This window comes from Canis aureus, chromosome 9 (assembly GCF_053574225.1).
Source record: "Canis aureus isolate CA01 chromosome 9, VMU_Caureus_v.1.0, whole genome shotgun sequence".
In the NCBI taxonomy this organism is placed as follows: Eukaryota; Metazoa; Chordata; class Mammalia; order Carnivora; family Canidae; genus Canis; species Canis aureus.
Genome location: NC_135619.1, coordinates 71,388,239 through 71,409,495, shown reverse-complemented (window position 1 = coordinate 71,409,495; position 21,257 = coordinate 71,388,239). Strand labels below are relative to the sequence as shown.

The 21,257-nt window shown below is 54.1% G+C and overlaps 1 protein-coding gene and 2 long non-coding RNA genes across 5 annotated transcripts in view; all 3 read right to left on the bottom strand.

Annotated features, from left to right (window-relative positions):
- The window catches only part of HHIPL1 (HHIP like 1), a 43,136-nt gene extending 33,633 nt beyond the window's left edge, over positions 1-9,503 (bottom strand). Inside the window, exons 1-4 of one of the 3 annotated variants that reach the window (XM_077910573.1) lie at positions 9,242-9,503; positions 7,338-7,570; positions 5,346-5,460; positions 3,312-4,648 (exon numbers count right to left, since the gene is read on the bottom strand). In XM_077910573.1, coding sequence (XP_077766699.1) covers positions 3,312-3,375 — 64 coding nt within the window. In that variant the 5' untranslated portion in view covers positions 3,376-4,648; positions 5,346-5,460; positions 7,338-7,570; positions 9,242-9,503. Of the gene's footprint in view, positions 1-3,311; positions 4,649-5,345; positions 5,818-7,337; positions 7,571-9,241 lie in introns of those variants that run through there. The other 2 variants (XM_077910571.1, XM_077910572.1) reach the window with 2 other exon arrangements.
- A 5,618-nt stretch (positions 9,504-15,121) lies between these two features.
- LOC144320208 (uncharacterized) lies at positions 15,122-15,873 on the bottom strand. The gene is made up of 2 exons (XR_013385766.1): positions 15,259-15,873; positions 15,122-15,227 (listed from the first exon to the last, which is right to left on the bottom strand). It is a non-coding gene; the product is annotated as an uncharacterized LOC144320208 (long non-coding RNA).
- Positions 15,874-16,882: 1,009 nt separating this feature from the next.
- LOC144321129 (uncharacterized) lies at positions 16,883-21,238 on the bottom strand. Its single transcript, XR_013386856.1, has 3 exons — positions 21,075-21,238; positions 19,360-19,555; positions 16,883-18,471 (listed from the first exon to the last, which is right to left on the bottom strand). It is a non-coding gene; the product is annotated as an uncharacterized LOC144321129 (long non-coding RNA).
- Between the last annotated feature and the right edge of the window lie 19 nt (positions 21,239-21,257).

Genomic DNA, 21,257 nt, shown 5'->3' with positions numbered 1-21,257 from the left:
GATGTCATAAATCACCAAAAGGCAGCTCAGACTGTCCCTGAAGACCGACCTGCTTGCCAAGCCTCTGGGCTCTCAAAACATCTATTTTTTATTTATTTATTTATTTATTTATTTATTTATTTATTTATTTATGATAGACCGAGAGGGAGAGAGAGAGAGAGGGAGAGAGAGGCAGAGACACAGGCAGAGGGAGAAGCAGGCTCCATGCCGGGAGCCCAACGCGGGACTGGATCCCAGGACTCCAGGATCACACCCTGGGCCAAAGGCAGGGGCCAAACCACTGAGCCACCCAGGGATCCCCTCAAAACATCTATTTTTAATTTTAAACTTGGGAAAATAAAAGAAAAAATAAAAGCAGAAGACAGAGCTGGTGTTTCCTGCAGACTGCTCTTGAGCCAGGGGATTTGCCGGTGCCACCTCCTGCCAGCCTCGTGCCAGCACCATTGTGCGCAGGACTGCACTGTCCGGCACACGTCTCAGCCCTCACACCTCAGTCCTCCGGAAAGTGGCCTGGACACCAGGCAGCCCTGAACTTAAATCTGTACTGCCTTTACCTTGACCTTGGAGGAGTCCCACCCTGAACCTCAGTTTCCACATTTGCGCCACAACCAGATGGCCCAGCTGTTCTGGGGGATTCGGATTTCAAATGTTGTCTTTTGACACTTCCCCTGCCCTGTTCTGCAGACCATGGGTTCTGGGTGTTCTTAGGGGCTGGCGCTGCAGAGGGTGCCACAGTCAGGTGAGTTTGGAAACACCACATTCCAAGCCCCTCCTAGAGATTTGAGCTGTACCGCTGCATGCTAATGGCTCTGAAAAGTCCTGCAGTCAATGTCTGGTTCTTTTATTCATTCAAGTAAGACATCTGCTTCCCAGCACACCTATTAACACCATTCCCAGCCATTGACTGAATACACATCTAAGTCAGAACCCTCATAGTTGTTTCCTCGTCTATAAAAATGAATGGCACCCTCGCCTGGCAGGGGCCGAGAAGAGGCAGGTGGAAGATGCCATGGGAGGGGCCCCAGAGGGGGCTGAGTGGCACTGCCTGCCCCTGGCATCTTTTTTTTTTAAGATTTTATTTATTTATTTGAGAGAGGGGCACCTGGAGCCCTGCATCTGGCTCCCTGCTCAATGGAGAGTCTGCTTCTCCCTCTGTCCCTCCACTGTGCTCATGCTCACTCACTCTCTCTCTCTCTAAAATAAATAAAATCTGGGGATCCCTGGGTGGCTCAGTGGTTTGATGCCTGCCTTTGGCCCAGGGCATAATCCTGGAGTCCCTAGATCGAGTCCCACATCAGGCTCCCTGTATGGAGCCTGCTTCTCCCTCTGCCTGTGTCTCTGCCTTTCTCTCTCATTCTGTGTCTCTCATGAATAAATAAATAAAAATATTAAAAAAATAAATAAAATCTTAAAATAAATAAAATAAAAATTATTTATTTGAGAAAGAGAGAACATGAGTTGGGGGGAGGACAGAAGGAGGGGGAGAAGCAGACTCCCCGCTGAGCAGGGATCCTGACATGGGGCTTGACCCCAGGATCCTGAGATCATGATCTGAGCAAAAGGCAGCTGCTTAGCCGCTTAGCCGACCAAGCCATCCAGGTGCCCCTGCCCCCGGCATCTTGAGAGCAGAGGCACCTGCCCTCCACCCCAGACAGAGGCTTACCTTCCCTCCCCCTCAGAAGCCCCAGGACCAAATTGCACACCCTGCCTCTGCTACCCCAATGGGGCTGGGGCTGGGAGATTTTTCTGGAGCCCACTGTGAAAGCTCCTCCCTCCTAGGAAGCCTAGTGTAGCCTCCCCATCCTTATCCTCAGGTCCCGGGAGGAATAAACACCAGCTTTGCTCCCGTCCTGCCAGGGTCCCCGACGTGGGAGCTGCAGCCTTGGCCTATCTTCATGCCCAGTGCTCTTCTCACATGCCATTGAGCATGGGCTGCTCAATCTGTCCTGGGCACGCAGGGGAGGGGGAGTCCCAACCAAAAAATATCAGAGCACTTGTTTCAGAACCAAAGTTCCAGGGAAAATCCATGGATGTCAGAGCTAGAAAACAGGCTATCATTTTAAACTGCTTTTATAAAAGATTTACTTATTTATTTGAGAGAGAGAGAGAGAGCATGGGGGAAGAGCAGAGGCAGTTTCAAGCCAACTGAACGCAGAGCCCGCGGGGCTCGATCCCACAACCCTGAGATCATGACCTGAGCCGAAACCAAGAGCAGGATGCTTAACTGACTGCACCACCCAGGCGCCCCTGGGCTATCATTTTAAAGATGGGAAAGCAGGGTGTCTGGGTGGCTCCAGGTCCCGGGATCGAGGCCTGTGTCGGGCTCCCTGCTCAGTGGGGAGTCTACTTCTCCCTCTGCCCCTCCCCCCACCCATGCTCACCCTCTCTCTCTCTCTCTCTTAAATAAAGAAATAAAATCTTTTAAAAAGCAGGCAGGAGGGCAGCCCGGGTGGCTCAGCGGTTTAGCACCACCTTCAGCCCAGGGCCTGATCCTGGAGACCCAGGATCGAGTCCCATGTCAGGCTCCCTGCATGGAGCCTGCTTCTCCCTCTGCCTGTGTCTCTGCTTCTTTCTCTCTCTGTGTCTCTCATGAATAAATAAATAAAATCTTAAAAAATAAAAATAAAAAGCAGGCAGGATAGAGGGGCAGCCCAGGTGGCTTAGTGATTTAGCACAGCCTTCAGCCCAGGGCCTGATCCTGGAGACCCAGGATCGAGTCTCATGTCAGGCTCCCTGCATGGAGCCTGCTTCTCCCTCTGCCTCTCTATCTATCTGTCTCTCATGAATAAATAAATAAAAACTCTTTAAAAAAAAAGAAAAAAAGCAAGCAGGATAGAAAGAGGAAAGCTAGAGTGGCCTGTTCTCCTCCTCTGCCTTCTCCGTCTCCCACCAGGACAGGAGCCCCTAAGAGAAAGGCAGGGCCCTGAGTCCGTGGAGACAGTACCCCTCCCCTGATGACTCTGGATTCAGTAAGCAGGGCAGGAACACCTATTTTATGACACTTCTGAGGGTCTCACAAAATCATCACTCCTCTACCCAGAAATCTTCCCCAGTGGCCCATGGAGCTCCCCAAATGCAGTTGGCACCCGCATCCTGGCTTCAGAGAGCCCCTGGCTGGACTCAGATCTGGCTCCCTCCCAACCCTGCAGGTCTCAAGCCACGGGGGGGGGGGGGGGGGCTCCTGCCCCACACCTGCTGGCACAGCCCTTTGCCCCATCACCTCTCTGGCCCCTCTCGCATCCCACGGCACGTGTCACAGCCATTTCCTGTGGTGCTCACAGCAACCCTATAGAGTGAGTGCAATTATTAACCTCGCTTTACAGATGAGGAAACTGAGCTCAGGGCTGTTGAGACTGGATGACCAGTCAGGTGCATCAGGTCAGAACATCTCAATGCAAGAGCTCAAGCTCCCCATAGCCACCGCATTTCTGTAGAGCCAGCAGGTAGTGAGGCGAGGAGATGTGACACCATGAAATGATAGGGCAGGGGCTTTGGGCCACAAGGCTTCCTCTCCATTGTTACAAACAGCTGCCCACCCAGTGTGTGCAGGGCGAGTCCTGCTTTGGCGGTGGGCCTGCACCCACTGGCCCCGGAGTCCTGCCTCTTCCTAAAAATTCCAGAAACTGGGCTCTGAGGTTATTGAGGGCTGAAACCATGGCCCCTGGTGGGGTATAGAGTGGGAACAAACCAGAGGGTGCTCAGCTAATACCAGGCATCCTATAGATACCCAAAAGTCATCCCGGAAGAAGGAGTTTTGACCAGGAAGAGAAGTTTCAGCCCATGGAGAGAGGATCTTTCCAGACTGGGAGTTGGCCAAGTAAGGGGTAAGCAGCCCATCACTGGAGGCATGCAAGTAGTTGCTGAGCAGCTTCCTGTCCATGCTGCTGGACCTGGGGGAAGAGTCAGTCACTTCCAAGTTTCTTCCTGTCATTCAATATCCACAAATGTTTATGTCTTTCATGAATTTTTAAGTATAGGCAATACTTCTATATAGTTCAAAAATCAAAAAGCACAAAACTAAGCCCAGTGAAAATGGTTTGTTCCCACTCTATACCCCAGCCCCCCAGCTCTCCTTCCAGAAGCCCCTGGCCATGCCAGGTACTTGCATGGTCCTCCAGAGTTTATGCATGCACCAGCGTGCTCGATCATTATTTGAAAAATAAATACGCCTTCATGTCATTGTTGTTCATGCTCTGCCTCTGGCTTCTTTCCCCAACAGTGGATTTGCAGCAGCAGCCTGATGATACAGGACAGGCCCCTCCAGGCGTTCACATCTATAAATCGGGGTAACGCCCACCTCACAGGGCTGTTGGAAGATGATGTTTCCCTGGTGGCACCCAGCGAAGTGCCTGGCACAAGGTCTGGGGCCCTGAGAAAGGTCCTATGTCTGTGGATGCCCAGGAGAGAGCGCGCCTTGGCCTGTGTGGCCGCAGCAACTGCTTGGGCCACCAGGGGGCTCCTCAGAGCTGCCGGGTCCCGCCTCCAGAGGTGACCAGGACAACATTGGAGAGGGAGGCACCGGGGCTGGAACTTGGCGTCTTAAATTTCCAGAAGCATTGCCTTGTCCTCCTCCCCTATCCTCTGGCCATCTTCCTCATGCAGGAATATGGGGACACCAAGCTGAGGTCCCCAGTGACCCCACTCATTTCTGAAAAGAAAAGGAGAAAAGTTTTCAAGCAGTCGTTTTTGTTGTTGCTTTCGTTCAGAGGAGACAAAGAGGCAGAGGTTGTCTTACACACGCAGCCAGAGCCACTGCCCTGCCCTGTCCCATCCCCTCTGCGACACCTGGATGCCAGGTCCCAGCCGTGGCAACGATCCCTGGGGGACCTCATTGCCTCGGCTCTGTGCATTTGCCTGCTTCCGAAGGCTCCCTGTAAGTCTACCTCTCCTGCATCTGCTTGGCCTGGTGCCTCTGTCCGGGGCACCCCTGTCCTTCCCAGGTCCGCAGAGCCGTCCCTCTGGGGCGCCTGCAGGCCAGGCACCAGGCTGTTAGGCTCTGCCACAGGCACCAGATGCCGCCCCTTCTTAGGCTGCAGACTCAGCCTCCAAGCCCAGGGCTGAGTTGGCTGGGCAGGCCGGGTCCCAGAGGCCAGGATTGGATGGTGAGCTCTTTGCATCTCTTTCCCTTACTCCCAGCTGGACAGACCAGAACAAGATCAAGCTGGAACCCTGACTGGATCCGGGAAGCCAGGAACCTGTTTCTCGGGCTCCCCTATGGCCTCCGGGGATTGCAAAAGCATAGGCCTGGATCCCCCGGGCCTGCAAGCCCACTGGCTTCACCTAGAAGCAACACTTGCTGGGGCCCCAGGACTGACCCAGCCACATCAAGCGCACAGTTAACACACCTGGAGCCAGCCATTCCAGAGTCAGGCTCAGCCGTGAAGTCGACTTACGACCACGTCTCGGTGAGTCCCCTTTGCCTCCAGCAGCAGGCTGGATGGCTCCTTCGGCTGTACCCACCTGGACGGGCCAAGATGGGGACACTTACTGGGCACCGCCCAGATGGAGCAGACACAGTTCTAGCTCACTCGGTCCTCCAGTGGCCTTGGGGTGTGCACAGTCGTGCAGGTGGCAAGAGGGAGCAAAGGGCATCACTTGTCCAGGGTAACACAGGGAGCGAGCAGAAGCCCCAGGATCTGAGCTGACCAGGCCCTGTCCATGCTCTTAACCAGCAGGGTGCACAGCCTTTCGACACAGGGAGGGGCTGTGCTTTATAAGAACAGCGTTTGCCGGGCAGCCCGGGTGGCTCAGTGGTTTAGCGCCGCCTTCAGCCCGGGGCGTGATCCTGGAGACCCGGGATCGAGTCCCACATCGGGCTCCCTGTGTGAAGCCCGCTTCTCCCTCTGCCTGTGTCTCTGCCTCTCTCTCTGTGTGTCTCTCAAGATTAAATAAATAAAATCTTAAAAAAACAAAAAACAGCGTTTGCCTCTTCTTGAATTTTCAGCCGGCCCACTCCAGAATCTCCCCTGGGTCCATCACCAGATGCACCCCGGGGCAGATGGGTAGGAGTGGCTGCCCAAGTCCAGGATCTACCTGATGGAGGGTGGAGAGAACCCCATGCCGGGGCCTCTGATCTTCAGCATCGTCCTAGGACAGGATGCTGCCAAATTCCAGGCACGGGTTACTTACTCAGCCCCGATGATGCAGTCACCCAGATTTGCCTGCCTGGGGCACTGCCCTCGATAATAATACTAATTATGACTACTATTAACATTCTACTGTGATGATGGCAGTAACCACGGAGGCAGTTTGGCGTCGTGGTCGGGAGACCAGACTCTGTGTCAGGCAGACCTGGCACACCTTTGGCTGCCGGATCATAGGCTAGTGATTGGACCTCCCTGTGCCTCAGTTTCTTCCTCTGCAAAGTGGGATGAAGTTGCCAAGAGGCGTCAGTTTCTGCGGGCTTCCCCGGGGGTCCTGGCCAGCCTGTCGAGGACAGGGCCTGAGCTGCTGACACAGCAAGGAAGGCCCTCTCACCACCGCCTTTGCTTTTATTATTCAAATAATTGTTTTTAATAATTTCACTTATTTGACAGAGAGAGAGAGAGAGGGAACAGAGGGAGCAGCAGGCAGAGGGAGAGGGAGAAGCAGGCTCCCTGCAGAGCAGAGAGCCCGATGTGGGACTCGATCCTGGGATCAAGCCAAAGGCAGAGGCTTCACCGACTGAGCCACCCAGCACCCCTACCACTTTTGCTTTTAGAGTGAGCCCACCAGCATCCCACAGAAACTGCAACTTCAGTGTTCCCACAGCCTCCTCGCCTGCCTGTCATCACCTGATGAGCCATTTCAGGCCCTGAGATGACAGCCCTCGTGCTGATGGCTTCCACACTTCGTCCTCAAGGCCCCGTGCAATTCATACTAGTTCAGGACTAGTGATTTCTCCAGATTCCTCTCCTTCAAGAAGATGGGAAGTGGATGGGTGCCCATGTTAGAGATAGGGTGAACGAGGCACGCAGGAGGCCAGTGCCTTGCTTCTGGCCTTAGGGGCAAAACGTTAGGGTTCTTCGAGTAAGGATTCCGAGCTTGGCCTCCTCTATGTAGCTCCCGATTTAGGCTCCCAGAGAAAGAGAATGGGACACAGAGAGTGCTTGCACACGTGATCACGGGTGGCTATAAAGGGGCAGGTAGCTTCCAGGCGCCACCTATCCCATGAACAAGCTCCTATCACCACCTGCTTTCTCTCCACAGATCCCAGGATGGGGACACAGGGGACAAGGAGCTGGCTCCCATTCCTGCTGCTGCCTGAGTCAGAGAAGGGGCAGGGGTATCCCTGGGTCGGGAGCTGGGGCGCTACATTCCTTAACCCCATGTGAGTTGATAAGAACATGCAGACTGACCTTTACTGGGCCCCGGCCCAGACACGGTGTCGCCAACTCTGCACACCTCCTTCTGTCTCAACAACAGCCCTGGGGTGCAGTGTAGGTGCTCTGGCTACGCCATCCACAGGTGGAGTTCTCCAGGAGGTGAGGGCTTGCCCGGGCACACAGCTGGTTGGAGGCAGCACTGCACAGGGACCCAGGGCTGGGCGCCCCCAGAGCCCTTGCACTGTCTCGGCTCAGAATGCAGGGAGCTGCATGCCAAGAAGGCGGAGGAGTGGCTGGAGGTCATGAGGTGGTGAGCCTCAACTCCGTCTCTGACAAGCACTTGGCAGCCTCCTGGCCCTTCTGAGTCCCGTTCTCCCACCTGCAAGGGTGGGTAACCCCCCTCCCCCACCGCCTTCACCAGGTTGCCCTGTGGACTCAACCACAATGATGTGGGGAGCCCATTCCTCTTTTGTTTTTATAATGATTTTTTAAAAAGATTTATTTATTTATGATAGACATAGAGAGAGAGAGAGAGAGAGAGAGGCAGAGACACAGGAGGAGGGAGAAGCAGGTTCCATGCCAGGAGCCTGACGTGGGACTCGATCCCAGGACTCCAGGATTGTGCCCTGGGCCAAAGGCAGGCGCTAAACCGCTGAGCCACCCAGGGATCCCCCCATTCCTCTTTTGACTCTTTAGTAAAGATGGACAGTAAATAGTCAAAAGTCAACAGTAAAGCAAACTGTTCCCTCTCCCAGACAAAATATTTACATTTTCATAAAAGTGCCTGTCTTAAGAAGGGGCATGAGTGCTGGTGGAATTTGGGGCAGCGTGTCTGTCTGGCTAGCCGGCGCTGGGCAAAGCTCTCCTCGCTCCTCAAGTCTCAAGATCGGCAGCCCCAGGGAGCCACGCCAGGGTCCTATGCCCTCCTCCCCCATCAAGTGTGACCATCTCATCTCAAAAGCACCACTTCCCCCAAATCACCCCAATTCTCCTGTGCTGAGCTCATTTCACAATTTTGAGCTAATGGAGAAGGATTTCTCTTCACTCATATGTTAAGGAATTGTGGTTCTCAGAGTCAGCCTTCAGGGGAACAGGCACTCAAAGAAACGCAGTAAGGTGTTCCAACACCCTGACACCCCTCTGAAGTCAGACGCACACACACATCATTAAAATGGTAAAATCCAGGGCACTGGGTGGCTCAGTGGTTGAGCATCTTTTGGCTCGGGTCATGATCCTGGGGTTCTGGGGTCCTGGGATCGAGTTTAGCATCAGGCTCCCGCATAGGGAACCTGCTTCTCCCTCTGCCTGTGTGTCTGCCTCTCTCCCTCTCTGTGCCTTTCATGAATAAGTAAATAAAATCTGTAAAAAAATAAAAAAATAAAATGATAAAAGCCAGCACTGGTGGCTCTGTAGGAAACAGCACGCTCCCAAAGAAGGATCTCTTCCTTGGATCTTTTCCCCCCGATGCTGTGGCCTATGGAACAGAGAAGTCCCTTTTCAGGCTTAGCCACGGTTCTCCCCGGGGAGGAGTGAAGCCCTCGCAGCCCCCTGTCAGAATCACCGCGCCCTCCTGGAGGGTCCCAGAGGACACGGGTCTCGGGCAGGACGCGTCTCGCTGCCTCCTCCTCCAATCCCAGCCGCTCCCTGCTGTTCATTCACCAGTGAACACCAAGGTTGTGTGCTGAGCACTTCATACCCCTGCTCTGTGGTCCTTCCCATGACCCTTCCCATGGCAAGGATCCTCGTGTGACCAGTGAAGAAACTGAGGGTCATTTACCCAAGCCAGGCTGGTCCCGACCCCAGGTCCTTTGAAGAGCACAATGCTGTCCCTAGAGGAGCCTGGCCCTGGGTGAAGATCTTGGGGAGACCCCGGGACCCCAGGCTGCAGAGAGGGGGCAGGGGGTGCGGGTGGGGCCACGGAGAAGAGCTTCACAAACCTTTGTCCTGGTGTGGGAGTCAGCCAGGTGAGGAAGAGGGACAGGATGTCCAGGACCAAGCGAGCACTGTGGGCGAAGGCGGGGACGTGTGACACATAATCGGGTGTCTGAGGACTAAGCTCTTCATGCTGTCCTTTTGGCAGAGCGGAGAATGTGGGCTGGAGATCGGGGCAGCTAGGGGGAGGTCAGCTCTCTGGACAGAACCACCCAGGGGTGAGACTTTGGAAACCAGTGCCAGCCGAGGCGAGACAGTCGCGAACGGTGGGCCACAGGTCTCTGCCTTTCAGCCCTGCCTGCTTCAATCAAGCATCCGGACGGGCTCGTGGGAGGCTTGCTTGGTGGATGCGCCAGGCCACACCTCATGAAAACATGGCATTTCCAGGAGCCTCCGCAGGTGGAACAAGGGACTGAGACCAACAGAATGGAGGTGAATAGGGAAAACCAGAATAACCTGCATTTGGGAGCAAAAGGTCAATTGCACAGGTTGACGAGTTATTGGCCAAGTTTCTTCCTGTCCCCAGTTGTCTTTAAAAAGTGCATCTCCTGAGACTGAGATGTTTCTGGGCCCTGTGCACAGAAGGTCCTCTATGAGCATTCTGTGCTCAGTGGCACGTCATGCTGTGCACCGGTGGGCATCCCAGACCTTGGCAAGTCCTTCAGAGGAGGTGGGCAGCACCCTGGCACCAGGACGGGCCCAGCCCCACGGTGCCAGCGAGGCTCCCCTGCTCTTCACAATGGCAGGGGCTGGCCTAGCCCACATAGAAGACCCCGGTCCACCCCAGGAAGGTAATCTAGCTGCCCTGAGACCGGACAGGGCCACGGCCAGGTGAGCAGCAGCTTGCGGGTGGGGCGGCGGGGAGGGCAGCCGCTGTGGCCTGTGATTCAGTATGAACCATGGCTGGGCAGACTGCTCAGGAGAGACGCGGGAAGCAAGGAGGCCTGGCACACAGCAGGCGCTCAATAAATAGTTGATGATTCATGAAGCCTCCTATCTTTAGATCTCCAGGCCTTTTTAGCTTCTGCGCCTGTTTGCTCAGCTGTAAAGTGGGCATAAGTATTCCCCAAATGGTGGCATAGGGTAGGGGCACTCAGCCCCGCCAGCAAGCGACTCCCTCTATACCTCTGAGACATGTCCACACTGCCTTAGCTGTTTTACCACCAGGGACAGAGAGCTCACTACCTTGAGTCTGAAACACAGCAGACACTGGTCCTGTCCTCAGAGCATTCACAGTCTCAGGGGGAAGCACACGGGGGCCAGGCTCCATGGGACTCCTTGGACACCAGCAGCCTAACCTCACAGAGCTGACTCCCTGGTCCTGTTGGAGGGTGTTCCCAGTACAAGGGCCAGTCTTCCATAGATGGGCCCTGGAGGAGGGACCCCCACCCCAGGCCCAGCCCAGAGGCTTGGCTCACTGGTTTTCTGCACGGAAGGGTGACCGTCGGTGCTCAGGCAATGGCCCAGAGCCTGCAAGTGCTGGAACCCCCGCCCTCCTGCAGGGAGCTGGAAGGCCCGTGCCCCCCAGTGTGACTGTGCCACAGCTCACCTCACCTCACCTTCACTTGGCGCTCTCTCAGGAGAGAGGGGACTCTGGGGACCCCTCTCCCCAGTGGTGACCATCTGAAGGTGTGTTTCAGAACAGCAGTCAGGGGCTGCCTTGGGAAGGAGCTGGAGCCCTGCCCCCAGAAGGAGGCTGCGCTAGCCTGGAAGGGGAGGTGATGGAGGCCAGGTCCCTGCAGGGGCCTCTTCAACCCTCTGCCAGGATGGGACAGGGCGCCTCCTCCTCTGGGAACAGCAGGCTATTCCTGTCAGGCAGGTCAGAGGGGCCAGGGGCCAGAAGCCCTTTGTTGTCGGAAAGCACTAAACATGATCTGCCCCCCACCCTAGTTTCCAGACCTCCTTTCCGGCCTTTCCCAAAACTGCTGAGACAGACTCACTTCCCCAGGGAGTGAGGCACCCTTTCCTCCCTCCCTGTGACCTCCACGGGGAGGACCCATCCGGCCCGGAGGAGCAGCCTGGGCGGGCCCCACGCAGATGGCACCGAGTCACCTGGGCCCTCGTGGCTCTGACACCCGTGAGCACGCTCAGGGCGGTTATTAGCTCGTACAGGAAAGGGTCAGATGGATCATTTTCATCTGCAAATGCCAGGTGGGACTCGCAGGCTGCCCCTTCTCGAAACCAATGAAAGGCCGGATCCTCATCCCGGGGCCAGGCTAGGTTAGGTTTGGGGATTAGGAGTGGGAAACAGCTATGCTTCCACTCAGGAATCCCACTTCTGGGAACTTATCCCAAGGAAACAATCCAACAGGAAAACCACGCTGTGCACAAACATGTCCCACACTGGAGTTATTTATAATGGTACAGCCCCGGAAATAACCCCCGTGTCCAGCAGCGGGGGAGCGCCAGGCACCTCTGCTAGTTAAATATCGCATGGTTAGGAGATGGGGCGAACGGGGTGGGGACGGGGGTGGGGTGAGGTGGGAAGCCTGCAGGTCCTGGGTCAGTCCCCCTGTGATTCCTGAAGCCCCCACCCCCACCCCCACCCCGGCACCCTTAAAGAGACTAATTCCAGGATTTACCCAGAGGTGGTGGATCAGAATCTCCAGGAAAGGAATCTCACACCAGGTAGGTGTGACAACCCCTGCTCCCGGGTAAGATCGCTATCAGTGAGGCCTTCGTTTTCACCTTGTTAAGTCTTGGATGTTGCATCTGCAAAATGTGCCGAGCTCCACGGCCTGCCCCTGGGGTGGTGACAGGGTTAGTGATGGCCCCAGTGGGGCCGGGGTCTGGGAGCTGCCGCCACCACTTACACAGCCTGTGTCTCCCACTCTCCTCCCTTTCCTGGGACCACACCTCCCCCTCTCCCTGTCCTATGACCGCCAAGGAATTTACACCTGCACCCTCCTCCCAGGCCACACAGGCTGGTTTGAGGACATCCAGTGCCCCCGAGCTGTGGGAATGTTTCTGTAGGGTCTCCAGCACGTTCCCCCTGGCTGAGAGCCCCTGGACCAGGAGGGCCGACTCCATCTCTGAAATTCCTTGTGTACTGCCTCTCCCTGGTTCTTGGGTAGGTTCTCCACCTGCCTTCACAGGAGGGTGCACCTGCCATGGGAGAGACCCACCATGGACCCCCATATACATGCCTGAACCTCAGCTTCTGTTGATCAGATGGGCATGATGACTCCTGCCTGCCTAGCAGGCTTGCCAGGAGGACAGGAGGAGAGAACGGGCCAGAGAGTGGTTTGTGAGCTGGGCAGGCCCGGGGTCACCTGGGGCTGGGCTGGGGCCCTCCGGCAGGCGAGGCCCTGTGGCCTGGGGGCTGCTGAGGAGGGTCAGTTCTGGGGGCTTCCATCAGGGAGCACTCCTGCCGCTCGCTCCCCCTCTCTTGTTTCACATGCCACTGCCCCACGGTATGTTTTTATGATTATTTAGGTAAATTATGTTTATACTGTAAACAAAATAATGCATGCACTTAGGTTAAAAAATAAATCAAATAACACCAAAATGTTCAGAAGGAAATGAAACGTCTCCCTAGCCTTTCCTCTCTCTCTCTCTCTTTTTAAAATTTCCTTAAAAAAAAAAGGGGGGGGGATTCATTTGAGAGAGAGAGAGAGAGAGTGAGCAGGGACAGGGGTGGAGGGAGAGAAAGAAAGAGAATTCTAAGAAAGCTCCACCCCCAGCACAGAGCCTGACCCGGCATGGGGTGTGGGTTGGAGACTCAATCCCACAACCCTGAGATCAGACCTGAGCTGTAACCAAGAGTCCAACACTCAACTGGCACCCGGGTGCCCCCCACATCTTCTTTCTTTCTCCCGGGAACAACAATTTCCACATGCACTTGTTCCTTCTGGGTTTGGCCTCCACATTTCTCAATAAGATGCTTCCGTGGCTGCTTCTTGATTTTTTAATTCTAGACACTTCTGATGCCTTCTGGTCAGGATGCATGAGGCTTAGCTCTCTTCAGCCTCATCCTCCTCCCCTCCCTCACATCCCCTGGAGGGCTCTATCCACTTCTTCCTTAACCACGGTCAAGGGTTTTATTGGGATTATGTAAATGTTACTCTGGGAAAGTCACGAAGTGGTCAATGACAGTTTCTTTTCTTTTCTTTTCTTTTCTTTTTTTTTTTTTTAAAGATTGTATTTGGGAGAGAGTGAGAGAGAGAGAGAAAGAAAGAGGGAAAGAACACAAGCAGGGGGCGTGGCAGGCAGAGAGGGAGAAGCAGACTCCCCACCGAGCAAGGAGCCCAGAGTCATGATGCTGGGCTTGATCCCAGGACCTGTGGATCATGACCCAAGCCAAAGGCAGCCGCTCAACCGATTGAACCACCCAGGCGCCCGACAGTTCCTTTTCTTATGGTTTTGTTGGTTTGTGCCCTAGAGTTAATGTATTAAAAAAAAAAAAACTTGCAAGATATTTAAATGTGTCTTCTTAATTTTTCTAGCCGATCCACCCTGCTCCTAGAGACAGTGGTGTCGAATGCTTAGGCAAGTGGCTATCTTATCTAGACTTCGCCAGGGGCTCTTCCAGGCAGAGTGCTCCTTTCTCTGCTCTGGGACCTCTGAGAGTGGGGGGCCGGCCTTGGGCAGGATCCTCCCTCCTGGAGAAGCTAAGATAGTTTCCAGGGTCTGTTCTCAGGGCCTAGGAGGGCACGTGCTCCAAAAGCTTCCTGGAAAGGGCACAGCAGTTAATTTTTTTTCTTTTTTTTTGCGACCTTGCATTTCTGAAAAAGTTTATATTCCAGTCTCATACTTGGCTGATTCTCTCCATGGGCATAAAATCCAGGCAGGAAATCCTTTTCCCTCAGACTTTTAAGGCAACTGATTGCTCTGGGGCTTTCTAGTTTTCAGGGTTTCTAATGAGAAGTCCAAAGCTGGGCTCTTTAAATATTTTATTAATTTAAAAACATATGCACAGAGTTTCAAAAATCAAATAAAATTATAAGGCTTTAAAGGAAAAAAACCCCCAAATAACCTAGTCTCCTGCCTCATGTTTCTACCCCTGATTTGTGCTTTCCAGAGCCAGCTAGGTTCTTCTGTGACTTATCTGCATATTTGCTAACAACACACACTGTTCTTCAATGGCTCTCTAGTAGAGGTGTTATCACGGCCTTTCTTTTAGGGACCAGGAAGGTTTAGTCAATGTGTGCACTTGCCGTTCCCTTCCCTGTCTTCCCAGGATGGCTATATCACAGTTTTTGGTTAATCAATATTAACTAGGGGGATCCCTGGGTGGCTCAGCGGTTTAGCACCTGCCTTTGGCCAAGGGTGCGATCCTGGGGTCCCGGGATCGAGTCCCACATCGGGCTCCCGGCATGGAGCCTGCTTCTCCCTCCTCCTGTGTTTCTCTCTCTCTCTCCCTCCCTATGTCTATCATAAATAAATAAATAAATAAATAAATAAATAAATAAATAAATAAATAAATAAAATCTTTTAAAAAATCGATATTAACTATATAATATACTACGTGTATAAACATTATGGCCAATGGAACCACCATATGTCCTATGACTGCGTTTCCTTGCTTGCAGGACTTTTGGGTTTCCCTGGGGATTCATAATTGCCTCCTCGTTTGACTTGCTTGGTTTTCTTTTGTGCTTATCACTAATACAACCACCAAACTCTGACTGAGCTCTATTATTCCTCATAGGACAACCAAGCCTCCGGCGGGGGATCCATGATTTCTGCTCCCTTGCTTGACCTGACCACCTCCTCCTGGAGTCCTCCCCCTGTCCCACTCTGCACTGATTGCTCCTGGCTCCCATGCCCTCACCCTCCAGCTTTTGCACCATCGCTTTGGGATTCCTCGTTTCTTGAATTTCATGTCTTCACATTTTCTTATTTCTTGGTTTCATTCCTAATTTTAGAGAAAGGTTGTCTGGGAAATTTGGCCTTTTCTTTTCTTTTTTTTTTTTTCTTTTTAAATATGAAAATGTCTTACCCTACCCTTACACTTGATGGCTTAGGTACGGAAGTATTTTCCTTCAGAACCTTTTTTTTTTTTTTTTTTTTCCTTCAGAACCTTGAAGGATCGATCACACCATGGTATTCCAGCTCCTGGAGCTGCCTTGAGAATGTCAATGCTATGATTTCTGATCTTTTGTATGTGGCCTCCTCTCTCTGGGTCTCTCTGGATGCTTTTAGGATCTCCTCAATCTTTGTGTTCTGAGATTTTTAAAAAATATATTTTATTTATTTATTCATGAGAGACACACAGAGAGAAGCAGAGACATAGGCAGAGGGAGAAGCAGGCTCCCCACTGGGAGCCTGATGTGAGACTCAATCCCAGGATCCCTGGATCACATCCCTGAGCCAAAGGCAGATGCTCAACCACTGAGCCACCCAGGCTTTCTTGTGTTCTGAAATTTTATAAGGATTGCCCAGTATGGACCTTTTTTTTTTCCCCCAATGCTCTGCTGGCTGGATGGTGAGTTAGCACTTCCTCTTTGGAAAGCCATTTGGAGGGACGCCAGGGTGGTTCGGGGGTTGAATGACTGCCTTTGGCTTAGGGCATGATCCTAGAGTTCCAGGATCGAGTCCCACATTGGGCTCCCCGCATGGAGCCTGCTTCTCTCTCTGCCGATGTCTCTGCCTCTCTCTTTCTGTCTCTCATGAATAAATAAATAAAATCTTAAAAAAAAAAAAAAAAAAGGAAAGTAAGCTGTTTGGCATCATCCAGTCAAACGGAAGCCATGTGTGCTGTAGGACCAGCCATTCTGTGTTTTGGTATAGACCCAGACAAAGTTCAAGCTCGTGTGTATCAGGACACACGTACCGGATTGTCTACGGCAGGGTTGCTGGTTATAGGAAAAAAAAAAAAGAAACAAATGTGCTTCAAGAGAAAAGTAAAAGTGACATATTCATGCAACGGATATTAGAAGAGATCCTCAACTGGGGGTGATTTTGCCCCTAGGAGCCATTTGGCAAGGTCTGGAGATACTTCTGGCTTTCACAGCTAGGGGTGGGGGTGCTACTTCCATCCAATGGATAGAGGCCAGGGATGCTGGTAAACGTCTTACGATGCACAAGACAGCATTTCTCTGCCCCCACAACAAAGACATAAGGTCCAAGAAGTCAACGTTGCGGTGGGTGAGAAAGCTTGCTACCCAGCCAAGCAAGTGAGCCAACTACAGCTTCCGTGTATCAGGGAAGTAACGAGGGAGAAGCATATTGCCAAAGAACACAGGAAGCATGATACAGTTTAAATCACGTTCAAAGGCATGAATATCAAGGAGTCTATTATAAGGGGAAAATACAGTACGCTGATGGCTTGGGAGTAATTAATGCAACATTTGGAATCGTGGGGTCAGGTGGGCTGGGGCATGTGACCAGGAGGGGCCCCCGGGAGGCCTTCAAAAGTGGCAGTGACTTCCTAGGCTGGGCAGAGGCTGCCAGGCTCCTGCTGTGTCCCTGTTGGTTGTAATATAAAACAGTTCCTTTTTTTAACCTTTCTCTTTTGAGAATTTATTTTTTTAATTTTTAATTTTTTAAAAGATTTTATTATTTATTTTTAAAGATTTTATTTATTTATTCACAGAGAGAGAGAGAGAGAGAGAGAGAGAGACAGGTAGAGGGAGAAGCAGGCTCCATGCAGGGAGCCCGACATGGGACTCGATCCCAGGTTTCCAGGATCAGGCCCTGGGCTGGAGGCAGTGCTAAACTGCTGAGCCACCTGGGCTGCCCTAACGAGTTTATTTTTAAGTAATCTTTACACCTAGTGTGGGGCTCCAATTCACAACCCCCAAGATCAAGAGTCACACCGACTGAGCCAGTGAGGTGCCCCTATAATAGTTCCTAATAATAGTGTTTTTAGGAGCACCTGGGTAGCTCAGTAGGTTAAGTGTCTGCCTTCGGCTCAGGTCATGATCCCTGGGCTCCCTGCTCAGCGGGGAGTCTGCTTCTCCCTCTCCCCCCTGCTCATGCTGTCTTTCAAATAAATAAAACAAAATAATAACGTTTTTAAGTGTGAGATGTAGTCCTGCAAAGAGCTCCCCTGACTCAGTTTCCCTTGTGGTGGAGCCTCTTACCTGCCTTGCTCCTCATGGCAATGGTGCGGAGGATTGTCAGGAGCTGAAGGGGGAGGAGGGGATTTCAGTGGCTCTAGCTGGGGAGGGAGGGGTTCCGCGGATACCTCCCAATCGGTCCCTAATCAGACCTTCCACCCTGGGGACCAGTGGGGATCAATCTGCCCTGGCCTCTGGTTGCCTGGTTTTGCAGCCTCCCAGCTGCAGCTGGCCCTCTCCGATCTGTGCCTCCCTGCACACCTGTCACACGCTCTCTATCAAACAGAAGATTGGCCAGGTCTCCACTCTAGGCCTTCTGTACCTCCCACGGCCCACAGGTGAATCTGTGCAATGGGTACCAGGTCCTTATCAGAAGACTGTGCTGGTTCAGAGGATGGGAAGAATGTGCAGGGAGGGGAGGCATAGCTTCCCTTTCCAGGGCTTTGCAAGAGCTCTGCTAGGTGCTTGACACTGGCTTCCCCTGTGGGGAAGGGCGTGGATGAGAAAACTGTGGCTCAGAGGGGGTCGAGGAGTGGTCTGAGGTCACGGGGACATGTGTAGTTCCCTCCACTTGGACATTGCCAGCGCTCTCCTCCCACCTCCAAAATCTGACAAACTCCTACTCACTCTTCAGGATTCAATCCAGGAGGGGCACCTGGGTGGCTCAGTCAGTAAAGCATTTGACTCTTGGTCTCAGGGTTGTGAGTTTGAGCCCCATGTTGGCAGTAGAGACTACTTAGAGTCAAAAAGGATGCTCCCTTGATGATATGTTCTACTCACCTTTTTTGGGGTACTCACCACAATGCATCTACGTGGATTTTATAAATACGCCCATGCATAAGATTACACATATATATGCTCTTATGTATACACACTTACCTACCTAATTAAATGTTTGTGTGTTCAGTAAACCAATGAACGAAAGTGACCTTGGTCAAGTCTTTTCCCCTCTGGGGCTCAACTGCCTCATCTTCAAAATGAGAGGCTCAGATTCAATGGATCATGTGCTGAAGGGTCATGTATTCACTCAGCAAACATCACCTGGTGTCTGCTCTGGGTCCTGTGCTCCTTCCCAGCAGGGGGACAGGCTGCTTACCTCCAGTGTGGTCTCATTATCAGTTCCCAAGTTCTGTGTTTTAACACGGTCTATTATGTGTATACTGGCTCTCACTCCACCTGGCTCTCAAAAACATCTGTGTGGCTTTAAATGGACACACACTGGGAGGGAGATTCTGAAGAAAGAAAAAATTGGAGAGTGGGCAGTGCATCTTTATTATTTAAAAGACCCCCAACTACTTTTACTGGGCATCTAGAGAATTACTGGGTTAGAGAACCTTGATTTGGTTTTCCTGGTTTAAAAAAATTTTTTTTTCTCTTTTTAAAGATTTTATTTATTTATTTGAGAGAGAGGGAGACAGAGCACATGCAAGAGGGGCGGGGAAGGAACGGGACAAGCAGACTCCCTGCTGAGCAGGAAGCCGGATATGGGGCGATATGGGGCTCGAGGATCACGATCCAAAATGAAGGCAGATGCTCAACCAACTGAGCCACCCAGGCTTTTACTATTTCCATGACAAAGCTGAGCTTGTCATGACCACGAAGCTAGAAACCAAGACACATGGCATTTATGAGCTCATGGCTTGCGGTAGGGTCTGTTGGGCTGTACTAGGGAGCTTGGCACTGTTTGCTGGACCCTGAGGGACATCGGCCCTTAGGGAGGGGGCTCTGGCTGGCCTAACCCTCTTGCTTTAAGACCCTGTCTTAGTTTGGCCCTCTCTACCTCCTGCCATCCTATTTCGTTCTGCTCCAGCCTGTGCAGCCATGGCGAGGGGGGCAGAGAGTCTCCCTCAGGCCACCTGGTGGCCTCATCTAAAGCGCCCTGTCTTTGCTGCCCCAGGGAGGAAGTTAGGAATGCTTCCTTGGGTCCTGGCTGGGGGACTCTTGGTCCTACAGTCTGTAGACGCTGCAAACAAACCCTATCTAGATGTAGGCTTCATTTTTCTCTTGGAAAGTTTGGCTGAAGCTGCCGGCCCTGGAGACTGGAGACGTGCAGGCCAGAGGAACCACCTGGGGCCACGCACCAGTGGGAAGGGCATTCCCATGAGTACAGCGTTACCCACCTCCACAACTTCTCTAGTGGGTTCATGAATCCTCTGCTCACCTCTTCTCTTCCAGGAGCTCTCTGCACGGGCTTCCTTTGGGGGATACCTCCAGGGAGCTGTTTGATCTGGCTTGGGACGGGGGAGTGGCTTGCCGCCTCCCCAAGTGTAAGCTGAAACCCTCTCCAAACCCGGATTCATTTGCACGGGGTTGGGCCTGTGGAGAGAACAGTGGCTCACCTGGGCCAAGTTCTGGGAACCCTGAGGTCCTCTAGGGCTTCACCCTCAAAAACTAAGCTTCTCCGGCTCATCCACTCCCCACCACCCCCTCCTGAACATCCACCTGGAGAGAGGGGCAGATGGGTGGGGAACGAGGTACTGAATCTAGACCTCTCTGTGCACCTACCCCACCCCTTCCCCACAAGCGGGCTACAGGGAGCCTCTTAAAAGGCAAATCAGGTCATGTTGCTCGGTGCTAACCCCCTACTGCTTTCCCAGCTGCCTTAGAATCAAGCTTGATCCGGCCGCTCTGACCTCATCCCTCACCCCTTCCCGGGCCCATCCCAGCCCCGCCGGCCTCCTTTGAATAGGCCGCTCACAGGCCAACCCTGGGGCCTCAGGACGAGCTATTTCTTCCACCTGGAGTGCCCCTCCCCCCCTCATCTTTGTCCTTTCGGCTCAGGTCTCAGAGCTTAGATGCACCTCCCCAGAGGTCCTCCTTGACCACGGGATCTAATGTAACCGATTATCACTTTCCGTGGCAGCAGCTTGTCTTAATCCCCTACACGGCACTTCTTAGAGCCTCGTGGTGCTCTGTTACCCGCCCTCTCCTCCTCCCTACGGAGTGCAACGCGGCCCCAGGGGGCAGTGACCTCCGCGGGCGCGCCCTGCCGTGCCCCCCGGCGGCCTGGAGCCGAGCTGGTGTAGAGAAGGTGCCGGGGACGCGGTCGTCCAGCCAGGGGTTGAGCGACTGCAAATGGGGACCTCAGCGGCTGCGCGGGCGCGCGCTCCAGGCCGTGGCGGCTCGCAGTCGAGCGCGCGGGTTTTATCTGGTTGCGGGGCCCGGGGGAGGGCCCCCCCCTCGGACCAGCTCGCGGCAGGCGCGCCCTAAACGCGCCTCGGGGCGGCGAGCATGGCGAGCCCGACTCACAGGCTGGGGCAACACCCCGGGTGCCCGCGAGGCTGCCGGTGGGGAGGGGCTTCTGGGGCCGGCCCGGCGCCCCCCGACCCTGGCGTCAAGGCCCCAGTGGGAAGCCCTCCTCCATCCTCTCCGGGGTCTCCGCCTCGGGAACCCCCGCCTCTGCCCCGAAGCCCGCGGGGGCGGGGGCGGGGGGGGGCAGGCCCCCCGAGCCCTCCCCCCTGGGGCACGGGCCGGGTCCACACCGTGCTCGGACACCCTCCGGCGCGCGGAGCCGCAGCCCCTCCGCAGGCTCCGGCGGGGGACGCGCGTGGAGTCGGGGGCACGGAAGGGGACAAAGAGCCGCCCTGCCTCCGGGGAGGGCGACCCCCGAGTCCCGGTCCCATTGTTCGCCGTATCTCGGGCTACGCGGGACTCCGGAGCCCCCGGGAGGGAGCGGCCGGGCTGTCCCGGGCTCCGGGGTGTTTGTTTACCTGGGGCGGGGGAGGCGGGCGGGGGACGCGGGCCCGGGAGGGGGCTCGGCGTGCATTGCCGCGCGTCCCCTTTAAGGGAAGCCCGGCCCTACCTTTCCCACCGCCCCCCTCCCCTGCAGCCGTACCTGCATTTTAAAAGCGCCCTGTAGCCCGGGGATTGGCCGAGGCCGCGTCCTCCGGGCGCAGAAACTTGAGCCGCGGCGAGGGGGGTTGGAGGCCGGTGGCTGGGCCGTACCACCGGCCGGCGGCCCCCGCGGGCGCCCCGCCCCCCCACACACCCCCGGGGCCGCCCAATCGGAGGGCCGGGG